Consider the following 16,997-nt stretch of genomic DNA (forward strand, 5'->3'; position numbering starts at 1 on the left):
CTTTCGTCGACTGAAAATAATTTCGCGGAATCGCATTCAAATTGCGAGCAACATCGCGTCGGGTAAAAAGTTGAACAACCGCCAAAAAAACGGACACCCGATTCCGCGACATGCTAGATCTCTGCGGACGACGAAAACACCGACATGAATCTCCACTTTCGAGGAGCGGTATTATTCGCGAGAATGGTGTTACCGGTTAAACGAGAGAATCGTGGGAACAACGTGTTGCAAGAAGAAGAAGAAGAAGAAGAAGATGATGACGAGGAAGAGACAGTCGGAAGGAGGTGAAAGAATACAGTCGGCCAGTAGGGAGAAGGTCTCGACGACGAAGATATCGTGATCGCGAATAGCAAGGACACAGATAGAGTCCGCGTGTTCCTTCTTAGCGAAAGAAGGGATATCCGAGTCCCCACTATTAAATGACTCGACTACGACGCAGGAAAGGAGAAGCTACATCGGGGGCGGCTGAACACCATTCAGGCTCAGTGCAATTTCGACACTCACCAGGTATCATCAGGGGTCCTGCCACGATTGTGCGATTACTTTATCTCGAAGAGATCGATTTATCTTTAACCGAGAACAAAGATAGGAGAGCGTTACGCGATTCTCGAGGGGCTTTTACCAACTTGTCGCTGGACCAACAACCGAAAGATACAATGGAGGAAAGAGGTTCTGAATGTCGGTGACTGACTAAAGATTATCGGAAAAGGGCTCGTTACATTTGTTCGATGGACCATTTAAAAACCTCGTGGAAGGACGTGTTTCGCATCGTAGAAGGACACAGTTGTTCGGCCTAGGATTAAACGGAGGAACCGAGTTCCTAATTGCGAAGAACGGGACGAGGAACGATACCTGCCAAGGTATTCTTCCACGACAAAGAACGTTCGAATCGAACGTTTTCTGCAATTTTATCGGACCACGAATCAACTGTAACCTACTCGCAAACGTCCTCGATAGCGCGCGTTGAAACAAAACACGTGTGCATTATCCCTGTCAATTAGTACTGTTGGCTGGAAACGTAAACGAACCGGACGAGAAGTTTAGCACGCGAAAGGACAATTTGTCGGACAGTTTGCGGCGAGTCACCATAACAAAAACATAAACTTGTTGGATCGAGGCAATTAAGAGGCATCGATCGCGATCTTGCGTCCTACGAGACGACGCGGCAAGATCCATCGAGGAGATTCCCGCTCTTGGCGACAGCGTCGATCTCGGAACTGTGACGATTAGATGAACGTAATTACGTCGGACAAAAAGGCTCAACCGTAGAGCCTAGGTCCGGAAGCGAAGGGTAAACGAAGACGACGAGTCAGCGGAGTCGGCAAAGAGTAAAAGCGACGTTGCTGGAAGACGAAGCTATCGGTGAAAGCAAAAGAGAACGATCGCTTGCAAAAAGGGAGAACCGAGCCAACTCGATTGTCCCCGGAGGCTTACGAGGCGTGAAACGAGGGCTGACATTGAAATCGTCAACCAAATATCCTTGTTTACCGTTTCGCCTTTGTTTCTGTTTACTAAGAAAAACTAGAGCGAATCTCAGCGAAGAAAATTCTGTGTTGGGAAACCAAGAGGATAGAGCGAACCTGCGAGCAAGTTTGGAACGAACCGCGAACGACACGGAACGTTATACGGAGACTTGGAGAAAGTACAAACGAAACGAACGAAACAAGTTTGCAACGAATAGAAACTTGACAAACAAATTGCAATTGGGAAAACTGGAGCGCAACATCTTCCAAGGTGCAAAACCAAGGAGCGTAGAATAATTATACGTAAAAGTATAGTACATACCGGAAACGAGTACCAAGAAAAAGAAAATAGTGCGTAGCAATTTTCCGGGTGCTAAGAGATCGATCATCTGGATCGACGATCACGGAGCACGCCGCGGCCGTCCGTTTTTCCGTCAATTGCTGCACATACGTGTGTGTACGCATTTCTTGCGTCAACGTCGATAGCGCGGAAAAGGAAAGAGCAAGAAATGTATCGTACTACCGCGAAACAGTTTTAAGGTAAGGATATTTGACAGGATCATTTTACACCGTACTCTGTCTCAAACACTCAAGATTGCCATTTTGAAATCGAGTAGTTGACCAAAAGAACGCGATATCGATAACGACTAATTAGTAGACTAATAGTCCCTAAAGTATCAAAACTAACCGCTAACAACTGCACGTATAAGAATGATTATCTTCGCAACGATAGCGATAAATTATCCCGACACCTTTTATACGATACCGATACGGTTACGTTTTACAACGTTGTGTTTTAAGAGTGGAAAGTCGCCAGGAATCGTTCAATCATCGGCCGCATAAATGTCCGCAGAAGTATCGAGGTACCATCGTTTGATCGCTTAGAAACTTCCGATCCGATCAACGTACACGAAGAAACAAGGTCGATCAACATTCCCATGATGCTGCCAGATGTGAACAGAGGGGACGAATAGGGAACAATTACGATTGGAACTGGGTGAGTTGGCCGTAACTTTGATCGAAATCAAAATTTCAAATCTTAGTATAGAGCACGAAGAAGTTAAACGATCGAACCGAAACGACCGCAGTGAAGATTTATTACATGATAGCCGTTGTCGGTAGAGAGAAAAAACAAATCCCGATTTAACGGGGATATGGTAAGTAGAATGTGGACAGGAACGAATACGTTTACCTACGGCGGCTGACTATAACGTTTGACCCAAATCGTCCTTTTTCCTTCGCGGAACAGAACCTTTTCCCAGAGAAAGTTTCTCGTTCTCTGTTCTCTATTTTAGAGGGAACATTTTAACTTTGCATGCGTTCAAATTGCGATAGGAAATGGAATCGCGAACAGAATCTGTCGCGGAAGAAACCTAATGATCCATTGCAATCGGAAATTAGATGTCCGTTACGGCGAATAGAGTCCAGGCAATCAGAATTTCATGGAAGAAAACGTTGGCGAATCGCCGACGCGCCTATATTTACGCGCAATGTTTACAAACATTCTTTCTTATTGTACCAACCGAAGGATACCGACCCGTATTCGCAGAATATCGTACAAGCGTCGCTCTCACGGATTACTGCTCTGCAATTAAATTTATTTGACCGTTCCGAACGACCCGATTCGATAATACAATATAATCATCCGGCGCCTAGGTTTTCGCATTTCAACGCCTGGATGCGCCAGCGCGTGTCCGCGTGTACACGTTCGTCAATTATCGTGATCATGGCAATTAGTATCGTTCCGTGGAGTCAATGTTGCTGTTTCCTTTTTCGGTGTCGTTGCTTCCTTGAAACTTTCGTTCTCTTCCCGATCAACAACTCTGGCGCTACGTTTACTTTGCCGCATATCTGTAAAATGATTGGATGTTTCGCCAAGATTTGCCTTTGCTTTTTCTCTTTCGATATGTATTCGATGTCGCAGGAAAGCGAGCGGTGAGGTTCCTCTAGTGAAAATGGAGCAACATGCACACCGCTCATTTAGATGATCGACTAACCGTCAACGTCGCGTCGGCGTCGACTCGAATTACATTAGAACATCTCGATCGATAACGGTACTTACCACGGAAGCACTCCCGTTCAACGATACCTACACATCGGTTACCATTCTTTAATGGTCATCGATGACATAACCCAGTAAAAGCATAATCCTATAAAAAGAAACGTACTACTGCCTATTTTACTATAACCGTGTGTATAACGTCGCTCAGGAAGATAGACGAACGCAGGTCGCTCTGTACTAAGCGGGCAGCTAATTTCCCGACATACGACCGCAACGGGAACAATGCTGGGGCGGCTATTTCCCGACATACGACCGCAACGGGAACAATGCTGGGACGGCTATTTCCCGACATACGACCGCAACGGCTACCGCTTAAAAACCCGTGGCGCCATCTAGCGTTTGGATCAGGGAAGCTCCGGCTGAGTACTAGGATAAGAAGAGGTTAGTGGAGGTCGCTCGAAACTGTGCGAGAGAGAAAGATTAGCTTCTTCGAATGCCAAAGTGCAGATACTGTTTCCAGGTATCGAGTAAATAGCGATAATTGCGACCATTGTTGGGGTAGTCGGAGCTATGTCAGAACTACGGTTGCCTTAGATTGTTTACAAATATTTAAATAGTACATAAGGATTCGATCCTCTTATACGAGAACATTGCTGGGAGCCTAAGCTTTAATTTGAGTATGCAAAGGTTCATGAATTATTTGTAAATAATCGATAAACAATCGATGAACAAGTGAGTGTACTCTGCGCATGCGCACTGCTGTTTCCAGCGTCGGCGCTCCCTATCCTTCTCGCACGGTATATCTTTCTCTCTCGCACAGTTTCGAGCGTAGACCTCCACTAGCCTCCTGTTATCTTATTACTCAGCCGGAGCTTCCCTGACTCAACGCTAGATGGCGCCACGGGTTTAAGCGGTATCCGTTGCGGTCGTATGTCGGGAAATAGCCGCCCCAGCATTATTCCTGTTGCGGTCGTATGTCGGGAAATAGCCGCCCCAGCATTATTCCTGTTGCGGTCGTATGTCGGGAAATAGCCGCCCGCTTAGTGCAGATCAACCTGCGTTCGTTTATCTTCCCGAGCAACATTATACCCACGGATATAATAGAGTGGGCAGTAGTACGTTTGTTTTGACAGAAAATTAGAAACACATTTAGCGATAAAATCGTAGTATGTACGACGAAAATATCCATCTGCAAAGGGTTAAATTTTGCGTGTACTGATCCCCGGGAAACGTTCGTAATTGTTTAATCTCATTGAAAGCCATAGCAAAAACAGTTCTTGAATGTTGCTACTGGTCTATAGTGTGTACCGGTTGTGCAAAAAACTACCTAGATAACAAATAAAATCATAAATTAATAACTCTTTTATTCGTTGTCGGTATATAATGACAACCCGTCATTAATTGGCGCTTCAGCTTCGAGTCGTCAACGATGATCTACATCCGGACTGCGGACGATCTTCGATTACTCGTTTTTTTCGTTTTAGTTTGCGGTGTTGAGTGGAATACGTAAAATGATACGATTTTCGAGAAAGATGACCGAATCTTATTAAAATGTTCTTATTACAATTGTCGTGTATAGAAAAGTTCGTTCGACATGAAAAAATGTTGATAAAGGAATAGTTGTTATACTACTTTCTACCTCTGTACAAAGGCGACAAACCGCTACCGACTCTGTTACAAGTGTTTTCGAGTTACCTTAACGAGACTTCTCACGAGTGCCGGGATCACGATTGTCTCTCACCGCGGAAGAGACAACACTTTAATTAGCATCCTTCTTTCTAGCTCGTAGACGCGCATGGTAATGCTCTAGCGACAGTAACGTCGATAGGCATCGTTCGGCAACAGATGGGAAAGGTATCCACGGCCGTAAGAAGTGCCGCTATGTCCCACATAGAGCCAAGACGGTCTACGATTCTGGGACGTTGAGCACGTTCTCCTATTATACACCTTCCGGGTGGTGGTTCAATGGCGGAGTCAATTTTTTACACCCTTATTTAAACGACCATCCTTCCCAATTAAACAAGATCTCGGTGTTATTTCTGCAAATAGCGATTTCGTAAAGGAGCGAATCTTTTTGAGCAAATGTCTATCGTGGCAAGAGACGATGACACGTTCCGCACAAGCGGTAGTTTTTACCGCAAGTATCTGTCCGCCTACGCTTGGCTCGCGTCACGTTCGGGCGAATTTTTCGCGACAATTTCGACTCGATTCGATCCAACGATTCCACGCGTTTCCTCGTCATTCTGGAACAGATTTCACCGCAAGGTTTATTCTCGTCTCGTCGATTAGCGACGTTGACATTGGTAAATAGATGGCAATTTCAAGTGAAATCGGGCTGATACGTAAAATAATATTCGAAGAATATTTGAATAGCAAATAAGACAATAAAATGCGTTCCTCGAAGACATACATATTTTATTCATCGTTCGGACTTTGAACGATGAACAGATTCGAGATTCTTTGGGGAAAGTTTTCCAACGAGAGCGAATACAACGCGCAGGGTGTTCCTTTTGAATTTCTTGGCAAAAAGCACGTTTAACATTGCGAAATACCTCGTCGAAATGGAACTTTCTTCCTCGATCGGCAAACAGCTTCTTTGAACGCGTCGACGTCGTCGTTGTTGCATCATCGAGGCACTCTTGGCGCTCTGCAGACGTCCTCGTCGGCGTCGGTGGGTTCGGATTCACCCAGTTCTCGAGGTGATCGGCCAAGGTAGTCACGAATCACAAACAAGCTTTAGCATACACTCGAGGTTTGGTTCTCCGCGCGAAGGTTATTCAACCCGAGCGGATATCGTTCGTATCCAACGGAGTAACGGGTTCCCGATGACTCGTGCATGAGGCGCCTCTCCTCCACCTTCGTAGATTAACCGGTGGCCAGGTGCGTGCACGCGGCCAGCCTTCTCCAACCTCTTCGTCGACGATTCAGTCAGCCGTGCACCATTGTCGAAAGATCGTCTAGCTCGACGACACTCCCGGCCGCGGTCGGTTCCGTTTCAAGTTGTTCCAATTCGACGTCGCGCTTCCGATTTATCTTCTTTTCTTTTCCACGGTGATCGTGTTTCGCGCAGTGTTTGTTCGACTCGTTTCCAAATAGTTTGAGAAATTCTCAGTTAGTTTACGCCAAGTCCGAGTCTTTGTATTTACGATATTTGTTTCCTTTACAAATTTTCTTATCGCGACTTTTCAGTGATTAAATGCGACTTGGAGGCGATCTTTGAATTGTTCAGGTAAGCGGAATCGATCGTATGGTTTTCAGACGTGTGGGTGTGAATGCATCCGAACGGAGGAAAAGGCGATGGTAGGAGTAGGAAGTTGCTGTCGAAGTGAAATGCAAAGAGGGTAACGAAACGCGCTCGGCTGGTCCTCGCAGCCGCACTTCTACTCTCCCAACGTTTATTTCTTTTTCCGCTCATTTAGCGTTAACGATCGAATCGTTCTTTCTGCGCGTAGATCCTTTCCTTTCTACCGGTCGAACGTTTCCTACATTTATAACGATTTGCATAAAAATATAAACAGGAAGCGTTACGCGTTCGGAAACGCGATGGAAAGTTGTCGATCGATGATCAGCTTTTCAAATTAGTACAAAACTAATGAAGCTACGCTAGAAGAAGATGGAACATAGAAAAAAAAACCGTTTACTCGATCGTTCTAGTTTGCCCTCCTTACCATTTGATCGTTATCCTGCCACAGTCGTACTTCGCTCTTGGTTTGCCTTTAAAATAAAACTACATTCGTCTACGTACTTTTTGCTTCGTTTTTATTTTTCCTTTTTTTTTCGCCATTCGTACGAAGGGCGCTTCTAAGAACAGGCCAGAAAATTCAGGAACCTCGGGGACGAGACGACCTCGAAAGTCAACAGGCCAAACGATGATAACTTTGATTGGTTGAAAACGGTCCATCGTGAGAAAATACCGTGACGAAGGCTCATGCGGCGAGCGATTGTTCAAACGACACTGTCATTTGGGACCCATATTAAATACCCTCTAACGGTACGTTAACCGTAATAGAAAGATATACGGTCGAGACCATCGAAGTCCGGCGATATGCAATGTCCACTGACACGCTGCCCGACCTCGTAGCTCGTAGCTCGTAGCGCAGGGCACATGCACCCGAAGCGTGTCTACGTGCAGTCCAAGACCTAACAAGACCGATACTCGGTACCGTTACTGGACACAAATAACAACGAAAATATACGCAACGGTAAAGAAAATGAAACGAAACGCAACACTTTTACGGCCTCGCGTAAAAACCAACGATGATCTGGCATGTGGGAGGAGCGATGTCCATCACCGACAATCTACAATCTTTTGGACATCTTGTAGGCTGTTCGAAAAAACGTTTATCGACCTCGAATTACCGTTCATAGACATTCATAGACATTCTTTATCAATTGCATCGCCGAGTCCAATACTTGAAGCTACCAAGTTCCAACAGAAATACCGAGTCGAAACGGAACGGAAGTTCAATTTAATCTCGGCTTCCTCCGGCCTTTCGTGGTCAGACAAACGTTCGTAAATTTTCTCGTTTCCATGCGACAGGCGTCACAGACTGAACGATCCCCGCATGGGTATCGAATACAAACAATCACCTCGATCGAGACCTTCGTACCGAAATCAACGATAGAGCATTCGCGTCGCGTTGCAGTTGAAAACGGTCGAGCCATCCGCCTCGACGATTACGTCATTCTTCCGTAATTTATCAAGGAAGAAATTTTTCGACGCAACCTTGCAAATTTTACAATCTTCGCTCGAGATCATCATTATTTAATTATTATTAATCGCACACCACCGACCAATGATTCGTTTCGTGTTTCAGTGGCAAAATGTGGACCAAGTTGGTGCTGGTCGCGGTGGTTCTGCTTCTGTTAGGATCGGGAGACTGCAGGCCGCAGAAAACCGGTAAGATTCCCAAGTTCTCACGGACGTAAAACGCGATTCCTGCCCATAAAAAAAAAAAAAAAATCAACCGTCGGTGTCGATGGGAACGGGATCCCCGAGAAAACGAGCATTCAAAGGAAAGCATCGTCGCGGAAGCGATTACAACAATGAAAAGGAAAAAGAATCCCATGGAAATTGATGTCTCGGATCATCTAATCGTCGACTAATCGTCGCGAACTGTATTTACTCGCTTGCGAATCGGTTAACGCGAACGTTGTCGATTTTCACAAACGTATTCAGAGACAGCCCAGTCTCTAATTGTGCGAAGCGGCGCGCAATATACTCGAGTGATTCTAAATCCAGCGATTTCTCGTGATTTTCGCAGAATTCATTTAGTTTTATTTTTCAGAATCGTCGCAACCGCAGACGACCAAGACAAACGCCGAGGAATGGAAATCCACTCAACCTTCCAGTACTCCGAAAACTATTCGAGAAGATAGCAGGTACACGTGGAATTCCGGAAACAGTAGAATTCCGTACATTAATCGTTATCGCGAAAATATCGATCTTTTTACCGATGCTAAGGTAAGTGTTAACGAACCGAAAAAAATGAAACCGACAGTTACTCGACGCTCGGATGCTGATAAATCTCGAAATTCACCGATATTTGCCAACAACAGAGATTCGCCCGACTCGTTTCCAGGTATAAATTCGGTAAACTCTACTAGGAACAGAAATTTGGTTAGGAAAGTTGGAAAATCCGTCAGAGATAGGGATCGGCAAATTTCGAATATTTTCAACGAAAGCACGGTTAGGAAGAAAAACTTGGCAACAACTCCGTTGCATCGGCAGTCCAAAGTTTCAGCATCCGCGATCGATTCGGCTAGTTCCGATAACGGCTTCGCGATTTCCTCTGTGAGGAAACTCGATTCGACTCATCGATTCCCGAATTCGAAAAGTCTGTATTTTAGGAAACGAATCGGCTCCTCGAGAAGGACAGAAATTCAGTTGAATAATTCACGGTTGGGGTCGGCCTTGGGCCAGAATTCGAAAGCGGAATTGTCGAATCGAAGGGCAGAATTTTCGACTGGTTCCGAGCGAAATTCCGCCAAGGTCGAGTCTTGGACCGAGTTCGATCACGTCGCAGCCATAAAGAAGATCACCGGCATGTTGACTCGCGAGAACCCTGGCGCTATATCGTCCTCCTCCAAACCGGGTCACGACCTTCGCGACGGTGTCCAGTCGGCCGTTTCATTTCCGTATGGTTCCATCTTTTCCAATCGTCACTGGAATTCCAAACACTCGAACAAGACGAGATTTCGGCAACCCTCGGCTGGCCAAACGAGCCAAAACAAAAACGGTCAGAACAAGACCGTTTCGAACAAGATCCTCGCTACCAAAACCAATACATCCGCTCAGAATACGCACTTGAAGAATTGGCCGAACGGAGCCATTCAAAATGTCGACGATTTTCAACATTACGAGGAATACACTTCCTTTGCCGACAATTCGAATCTCGAGAAACCAGTTGCTTTGAACAACACCAGCGTTAATCATCTCGTGCCTATCGCGAGTCCTAATCTCCATGAAATCGTTCATTGGTGGAAGATTCCGGCTTTCATGACGAATGCCAGTCACATAATGGTAAGCGATCAAGCCAACGATCCGATCAGCAGCGTCGCGTTCGATCCAGTCTACCAGAATCTGGAGCCAAATAAACCCTCCAGACCGACTACTCTGCAGCCTTTCAAACCTGCTTCGGTCTATCCGTTCGTTTCTCGTCCAAGTTACGCGACGGAGAAGATTCCCAGTTGGTCGGGGAACGTAAAATTTCGAAACAAGACGGGTTACAAACCTCAGACTCAGGTCTCGCAGAATACCGTCGTCCAGCTTATAAATACCGATCCGAGAAAACCCAATAGGACGATGATCGCGGCGAAAGTACCCGTTACTTCTGGAAAGCCTGTTTTTTCTGGATTTCTGGGATCACCTTCGGGACCTCCGTCCGCTTTAGGATCGAACAAGTATACTCCGTCTCTTTTTCTCTCGCAGTTATCCGGCCCTTCTTACACTACTCCGAAGCCAGGGCCTAACGTCCACATAGGGTTCACTTCCTACGAGGAAACCAATAAGACATCCGATCATCGAGCACCCCAGGCTCCTTTGGTAACTTACGACCAGAGTTGCCCAACGATACTGATCAATTCTTATACAAGGATCAACAACACGATCCAGAGCAAAGAAGGCTGCAACGACTTGAACATCATCATAAACTCTCACGTGTTCAATACGAACACGTTAAAGTCCACTCCGTCGCCTGTCGACGACCAAATCACGAATCACGAGACTTATCAGACTTACGGAGAAGCTGACAAGTACGTTGGTCAGATCGATACAGGCCCCAGTTATCACCAGCCTGCTCCCGCGTATCACTATTACACCCCTCAAAACGACCCTGGGAACATTGTTCCTCAAGGTAACGACGTCTCCTCGGACGGCAATAGCGTCCAAGTCTTCCAGGGCGCTCAGATCAACATCTTGGGCTCGAATGCTCAAAACGCTGTTACCTCGTTCGTTGATGCTACCTCTCCGGCTGACTTCGAGGTCGAGGAATTCGATGAAAGTGATTCGCCAGATGATAATCCGAATACGGAATCTCTCGAGAGCTCCTCGGGTTTGGCAGAGTCTGAATCTGAACAGGCAGACGATGCTCCTGGTTTGAACTCTGTCGTGCAACCAGCTGGAGCAGGGCTTTCCAATCCTAGCTCTGTCAGCAACTCTCCTTCTTCCTCGACGGGACAGACAGCTCTTTCTCCATCTCCATCTTCATCTCCAGCCTCTGCCTCCGACGACGACGACGACGACGACGACTTTGATCTTTCTCCTATTGGTATCATGGAGTCTATAGGTGCCCTGTTTAATTACTTTACATTCGTAAATCCGCTACATTACGGGTTCTTTAGCTTGGCTGCAGCGCCGTTCACAGCTTTGGCAGCTGGTATTCTGGGCATATTTAGCTTCCTGTTTCCTTGGATGTTCCCCAGTGGGTTTAGTTTCAATCGTGCTAGTAGAAGCTATGCGGTCAATTTCTGGCCTAACGTTGAGGAGATCGTATGGCCATCGATAGATAACCATGGGAGAATGAACGAGTGGAAACGTAGAAGGAAGAAGCGGAAGAGATGAGGTTCAGCGGGGTGTCACGTTTAAATTCTTATATTCGGCTGATGCAAACTTTGGTTTGTAGAATCGTGGGAGATGCGAATAGTACAAGTGATGAGGTCGTAAGGACGCGAAAGATAGAACAAGGAAGTGATTGGGAAATCGTAAATTGGGCTTCTAGTTAATGTACATACATACATACATACATACATACATACATACATACATACATGTTAGACTTGTTCTAGAAGATTTTTTTTTAAGCGATCTATTTATTTAAATATTCCTTTTTGTTATTATGCATTGTATTTAGGAACGGTATGAAATTCCATGCATGACCGTTAGAGAATAATTTTTAACCTCGCCAAAAGTAGCTTTAAAACTGTACTAACGATTATAAACGAATGTTTACAGAGAGTAGTTTAGAAACACGAGAAGCAGTATTAGTAAACTTAAACGAATTCGCATTGTAATCTTAAGGTTAGAATTTCTTTAAATATAATATTTGAATTTTATTTAACTTAATCTTACGTCATTTTAGGGCATTGCTAGTATTTGTGTGCCAGTGAACTGTAATCGAAATAAACCCATTGAAACGAACAAATTTGTATTCTTTTCTCTATATAACCATGAAATTTGTAGATCTTAGTCGACGGTATAGTTCATTATATTGTATAGTAGATCATTCGTATTCCTGACTTCCCAAATATCCTAAGCCTCGAAAGAAGAGAACAACTTAGAATTAGAACGACTTTAACAATGGACCTAAAAATAGCTCTCGTGTAAGTAGGAGTTTGCAAAAGATAGATTATCGATAAAGGTAAGAAGAAATTGCTTTATATCGAACACAATGGTGACACGTCTCGCAACATCGTTTTATTCGAAATGTCTGTTCCAAACTCGACGCGCGATTTGTTAAGAAACGAGACTAACTGAATAATTTCATTTCAGTGGTCAGCTAAACGACACGCGCGATCTGAAAGACCTGCAGTACATCGACCAATCCTTGAGAACTGTCGCCACTCAACTACTGAACGTGTCCAGTCCAGAAGAAACTGGAAAGATCCTCGACAACGATGTCGCGAACAAACCCAATGGTCAAAAATTATCCGAGAAAAACGACGTTTCACCAGCGAACGAGACTATCGTCAATAACGGCCAGCCCCAGAGCGCGAGTTTCGGTAGACCGATAAACTCCAAGTTTGGCTACTTCGAGACAAGCCATCCCGGTCAAGCCATGGCCATAACCGAAGAGGAACTCGAGAGAGAGATGAGCTCGACGCGGCTGATGACCGCGTACAAAAATCATCCGACGACTACCGGTGGAATTTCTACGTGGATCCTCTTGAATCCACCGTCCACTACGATGAAAACAACAGAGACGAATAAAAAGACGAAGCAACCTCTGGAAAGCGAAGCGCGCGTTACTGTCAAGCCGACAACTTTGATGGAGCGAGCGGAGACAACCGAAAGGGTGATCGAAAGAGTAACGGTACCTATTTCTACCACGATCACATTGGAAGAACCTATCGGCACGAGGAAGACGGTTACCGCAACCACGAAAAAGACGACCGATTCGAAGCCGGAAAGGACCCAGAGCATCGATAAAATGGAACCCCTTCGAAATACGAGTTCGAAGATCGCCGAAACCGCTGCAAACAATTTCGAGAGCAAAGAGGTTTCGGTTAGCCCCACCAAAAAGGTTTACACCGTGAGAACGACACCCAAGCCTAAAACTGCCACCATGAAAACAACCGTGTTGTCGAAACCAACGATCTCGAAGACGTCCAGACCGACGCAACAACCAAGACCGAAGCCTTTGATCAGGAGAACCACCGTTAAGTCGGATATCGCCAAGAACGAGAACAATTCCACGGCTAAAGTAGAAAAAGTCACTTTTCGACCTGTCCAGATGATCACGATCCCGAAGAGCAAGCCAGAGACCACGGAGAAGCCCATGTTCGTGACCAAGATCAAAGCCTCGATTCTGATGGAGACCCAGAAAACCACCGTGCCATCCGTTTACTCTACGATCAATTTGACGACAACCTCGAAACCGACTACGCCTGACGGCGATTCGATAGAGATGCCAGCCAAGACGAAGCCCATCGTCGCGAAAAACAACGTTTTGAAAGCGCACTTAAAGAAGCCTCTGGACGACACGAAGATCGAGATACAACCCATCAAAGTAAACGCACCTATTTTGAAGATCGAGAAAGTCGAGAACGTAGATCCTAAGGAGGACGATAGCCTCAACAACTCTAGAATAGATTTGAAGTTCGATTTCAATCCCGAATTGACAAAGATCAACGTGGGCACGGAGACTTTGAGCTCGAGTACAACTCCAACATCGACGTCGACCACCAAAAGACTCAGGCAGAGCTTAAAGAGGAAGAAGAACAAGAGTCGAAGGCGTAAACCTTCCACTTCCACTTCTACTTCCAGCTCCTCTTACACTACCACGACTACAGTGTCACCTCTGATGACCAATAGAACAGAGATCGAGCTGATTGCAGAGGAGACAGTCGCCGAGAACGGAATACAAGAGTCGAAAATCGTGCCAGAAACGAAAGTAGCCGTTAATTCGACCAAGACGAAGAAGAAGCCGGCAGAGAAGCCGATCAGTACTCAGATCTACAACTTCCTGAGCCGAGAAGTGATGCCCAGTTTTGGAATGATGTCTCTGGTGGGGCTTGGACTAGGCTTGGCCTCCTATTTCTTGTATCCCTTTGGAGGAACGATAGCTCGAAGGAACTACGAGATCGAGCCCAAGTACAAGTACAACTTGGACGAATACGGTGGGAACTATGGCCAGAGCGAAGAGGAGGTTCTATCCAAGGTTCTTCAAGGCATGACCACCGACGAGACCAAGTATCCTGGTATCAAGGACTACGACAACAATTACTATCGATACCAACACTACGACGGAGGTTACGATCCTCAGATGACCAAAAAGTACGAGGAAAGGTACACCACATCGTCCCCGATCTATCGACCGGAGAACACAGCCTCCGTTCTAAAGTACAGGAACACGGACTATCGATATTCCGACTCGTCGAGTACACCCAATTACTACGAAAGAACTAAAAACTCGGAGTACGTAGCTGGACAATCCGTTCCAGACTCGGCGAATCGACAGTTCGTGGTAGGAAACGTACCCAAACAGTACCCACCTTACGAGGAAAAGATTCCAAGCTTGTCCACTTCTGAAAAGTTTGTAAACGGCTACGAGCCGACGGAGAGCGACCAGCCGCAGAATTTCAATTTTCCAGGGAGTTCTGTTCAAGGCTACGGTCAAATACAAACTGCTAGACCAGAAGATGGCTACGAAGAAGTCGAGATCACGCCTACCGCGGTCGCGGTAGAACATGGCCCTAGATCGCTAAAGTTGGAGAGGTTCTCTCCCGACTCGATGGATTCGTCTTCGTCAGAGTCCGGTCCAGTCCGGTCCAGGAAGAAAAGGGATTCCGTGATTCAGATTATACCCACCAAGAGGGAGCTCGAAGAGGAGGAGAAGGAAGAAGACCTGAGCAACGAGATACTGAACATCATCGATTCGGCTCTGCCCGGAGAAAAAATGGACAACAAGAACAAAATACAGGACAACGAGGTGGAGGACTTTGAGGCGCAGAGGAGAAGAAAAAAGGAAGAGGAGAAGACGCGTTTGAAGGAATCCACGATGAAGGTTCCGACTACCGAAACGAGCACAGCGGCCAGCGTAGAGACGTCCACGCAGGAATCGATCTCTTCGGTAACGAAGCAAGTTGCGAATTCCCCGATGGAGGTTGATTCCGATGATACACCGGTGCAAGGCTCGACGAGCACCGAACAGAGCAACGTCGAGTGGATCGATTTAACCACGGTGCAGCCGTCGGAACAGCCACCCGAACAGGATGGTTTCAATATATTCAATGTCGTGAAGAAGATCGCCGAGATAAAGTTCAGACTTGGCCTGACGTTGCTTAAACACGCTAGCGAAGGCTTCGCCAGATACCTTGGTCACGTGCAGAAGAGGATCAACGGAGAGGAGTGAAAGGTTTTGTTTTTAAAACCGCGGGACAAAGGACCGAAGTGACGATTACGAGTTTCCGTTACTGTTTCGCTTTACAGATGACAGAATATTCCTCGCGTGTTTTCTATGCATCCGATCAACTTGTACTTACCTTTGTTTGGGCTGTGTATTATTCGATCTTGTCGTATTTCACTATCTTCAAACATCGTTGTTCACGAATAAGCTGCATCTATCGAGACACTCGTCTATCTCTCTTTTACGGAATAATTAATAAGGAATTAGTTGATACAAGTGGGTGCTACTCGGATAACGAGATAACGAGAACGATAGGCTTTAATCACGGATATTAGAGAATAGGATTTCTCGCATGGAGTGCATCTCGATTCGACGAGAGTACAAAAATGCACTCGACGTTTTTTCGGTAACCGAATGTCGGCAAAGTTGTAAAGGTTCGAGAAATAACTGGCGAAAAGTTCTATTTTATTTCGATATTATTTCTTGTTCTGCTACTTTTTATTAAGTGTTTAAGCGAACGGCGAAATATACGGCAATAATGTAAAGTATGTTATAAATAAATATTAATAAATAAATAAATAAATAAACGAATAAGATATGCGTCTATACATATAGTACCTTGACTATGCATGTAAATATATGATAAATTTAAACATCTCGGAAGAAAGTCCTTTTTACCCATGTAAATTTCGTTTGCCTTCCAACTATAGTTTCACTTTCTAAATCCTAACTCGCTGTTTGCTAGCTCGATAACATGTTTTATTAATTTCTTAAACGAAACTTGACTTTTTCGACGAGAAATTCAAGTACATACGGCACATGATCGCGCGTATTCCCTTGTGATCGATAACAGCTTCATAATTACATTTGCGTTCCGATTGTGGGATCGTCCATCTTTGTCCGTCCTAGTTATTTCCACGAATTATCGGAGACCCGTTCCTTCTCGGTTAACTTACGCTCGCTATTCCCGCCGCGTTCCTTGAATTCGACGTTTATTCGCGAGCGCGCGAATATTCAGCATCGAATCACGTGAATCGGGGAGTCTCGGTTCCAGAGCGAGGTCTCTCTTTCTACGGCCAAGTATCATCGGTATCATCATTGCCATAGTTGCTGGTAATATCCCTGTAGAGGAACAAAGTAATCCAATTAGTCTATTACATATTTCTGTTACAATATTATTTTAATGTAAATTTTACAGAATGACCGACCTGCGCTGACGGCTGCAAGGACAGCAGAGTTAGAGGGCTGATTGGTCAGCGTGTTCCTGATGGGTCTCTTTTTCAGTATAGCGGACAGGGTTTGTCTCTCCAACTCGTACTCCTTTCGGCTCTGGTCCACGCTCTTGAACGTCTTCTCCACTTCCAGAAGACCCCCGTGGGATGTTGTCGTATTCGTGCCGTTGATCGACGGTAACACCGTCAGCCTGACCTAGGTAAACGGTATTTCATCAAGCGACTGCCGTTTAAA

The 16,997-nt window shown here is 45.5% G+C and overlaps 2 protein-coding genes across 7 annotated transcripts in view; one reads left to right on the forward strand and one right to left on the reverse strand.

The window, feature by feature from the left end:
- Positions 1-476: 476 nt before the first annotated feature.
- On the forward strand, positions 477-15,546 carry LOC128873964 (mucin-2-like). 3 transcript variants are annotated; one of them, XM_054118076.1, is made up of 5 exons: positions 477-2,003; positions 2,265-2,460; positions 8,283-8,365; positions 8,754-8,847; positions 12,455-15,546. In XM_054118076.1, the coding sequence occupies exons 3-5, from the start codon at positions 8,290-8,292 to the stop codon at positions 15,534-15,536; spliced, it is 3,252 nt and encodes a 1,083-aa protein (XP_053974051.1). In that variant the 5' UTR covers positions 477-2,003; positions 2,265-2,460; positions 8,283-8,289; the 3' UTR covers positions 15,537-15,546. The 3 variants fall into 3 exon arrangements, with proteins under 3 accessions (XP_053974051.1, XP_053974052.1, XP_053974053.1); XM_054118077.1 differs by having other exon boundaries at positions 2,317-2,460; XM_054118078.1 differs by lacking the exons at positions 477-2,003; positions 2,265-2,460 and having other exon boundaries at positions 7,770-8,365.
- A 15-nt stretch (positions 15,547-15,561) lies between these two features.
- LOC128873966 (peroxisomal membrane protein PEX14-like) overlaps positions 15,562-16,997 on the reverse strand; it is a 42,487-nt gene continuing 41,051 nt past the window's right edge. For 2 of the 4 annotated variants that reach the window (XM_054118081.1, XM_054118080.1), the window contains exons 6-7: positions 16,739-16,958; positions 15,562-16,652 (exon numbers count right to left, since the gene is read on the reverse strand). In XM_054118081.1, the coding sequence (XP_053974056.1) occupies positions 16,492-16,652; positions 16,739-16,958 (381 nt within the window). In that variant the 3' untranslated portion in view covers positions 15,562-16,491. The remainder of the gene's footprint in view (positions 16,653-16,738; positions 16,959-16,997) is intronic. The other 2 variants (XM_054118082.1, XM_054118083.1) reach the window with 2 other exon arrangements.

This window comes from Hylaeus volcanicus, chromosome 3, assembly GCF_026283585.1.
Source record: "Hylaeus volcanicus isolate JK05 chromosome 3, UHH_iyHylVolc1.0_haploid, whole genome shotgun sequence".
NCBI classification, from domain to species: domain Eukaryota; kingdom Metazoa; phylum Arthropoda; class Insecta; order Hymenoptera; family Colletidae; genus Hylaeus; species Hylaeus volcanicus.

Coding starts and splice junctions, on each gene's coding strand:
- LOC128873964 (XM_054118076.1), top strand. CDS start 8,290: ATGTGGACCAAGTTGGTGCTGGTCGCGGTGGTTCTGCTTCTGTTAGGA. Junction 8,366..8,753: donor CTGCAGGCCGCAGAAAACCG/GTAAGATTCCCA, acceptor TTTATTTTTCAG/AATCGTCGCAACCGCAGACG. Junction 8,848..12,454: donor ACTATTCGAGAAGATAGCAG/GTACACGTGGAA, acceptor ATTTCATTTCAG/TGGTCAGCTAAACGACACGC.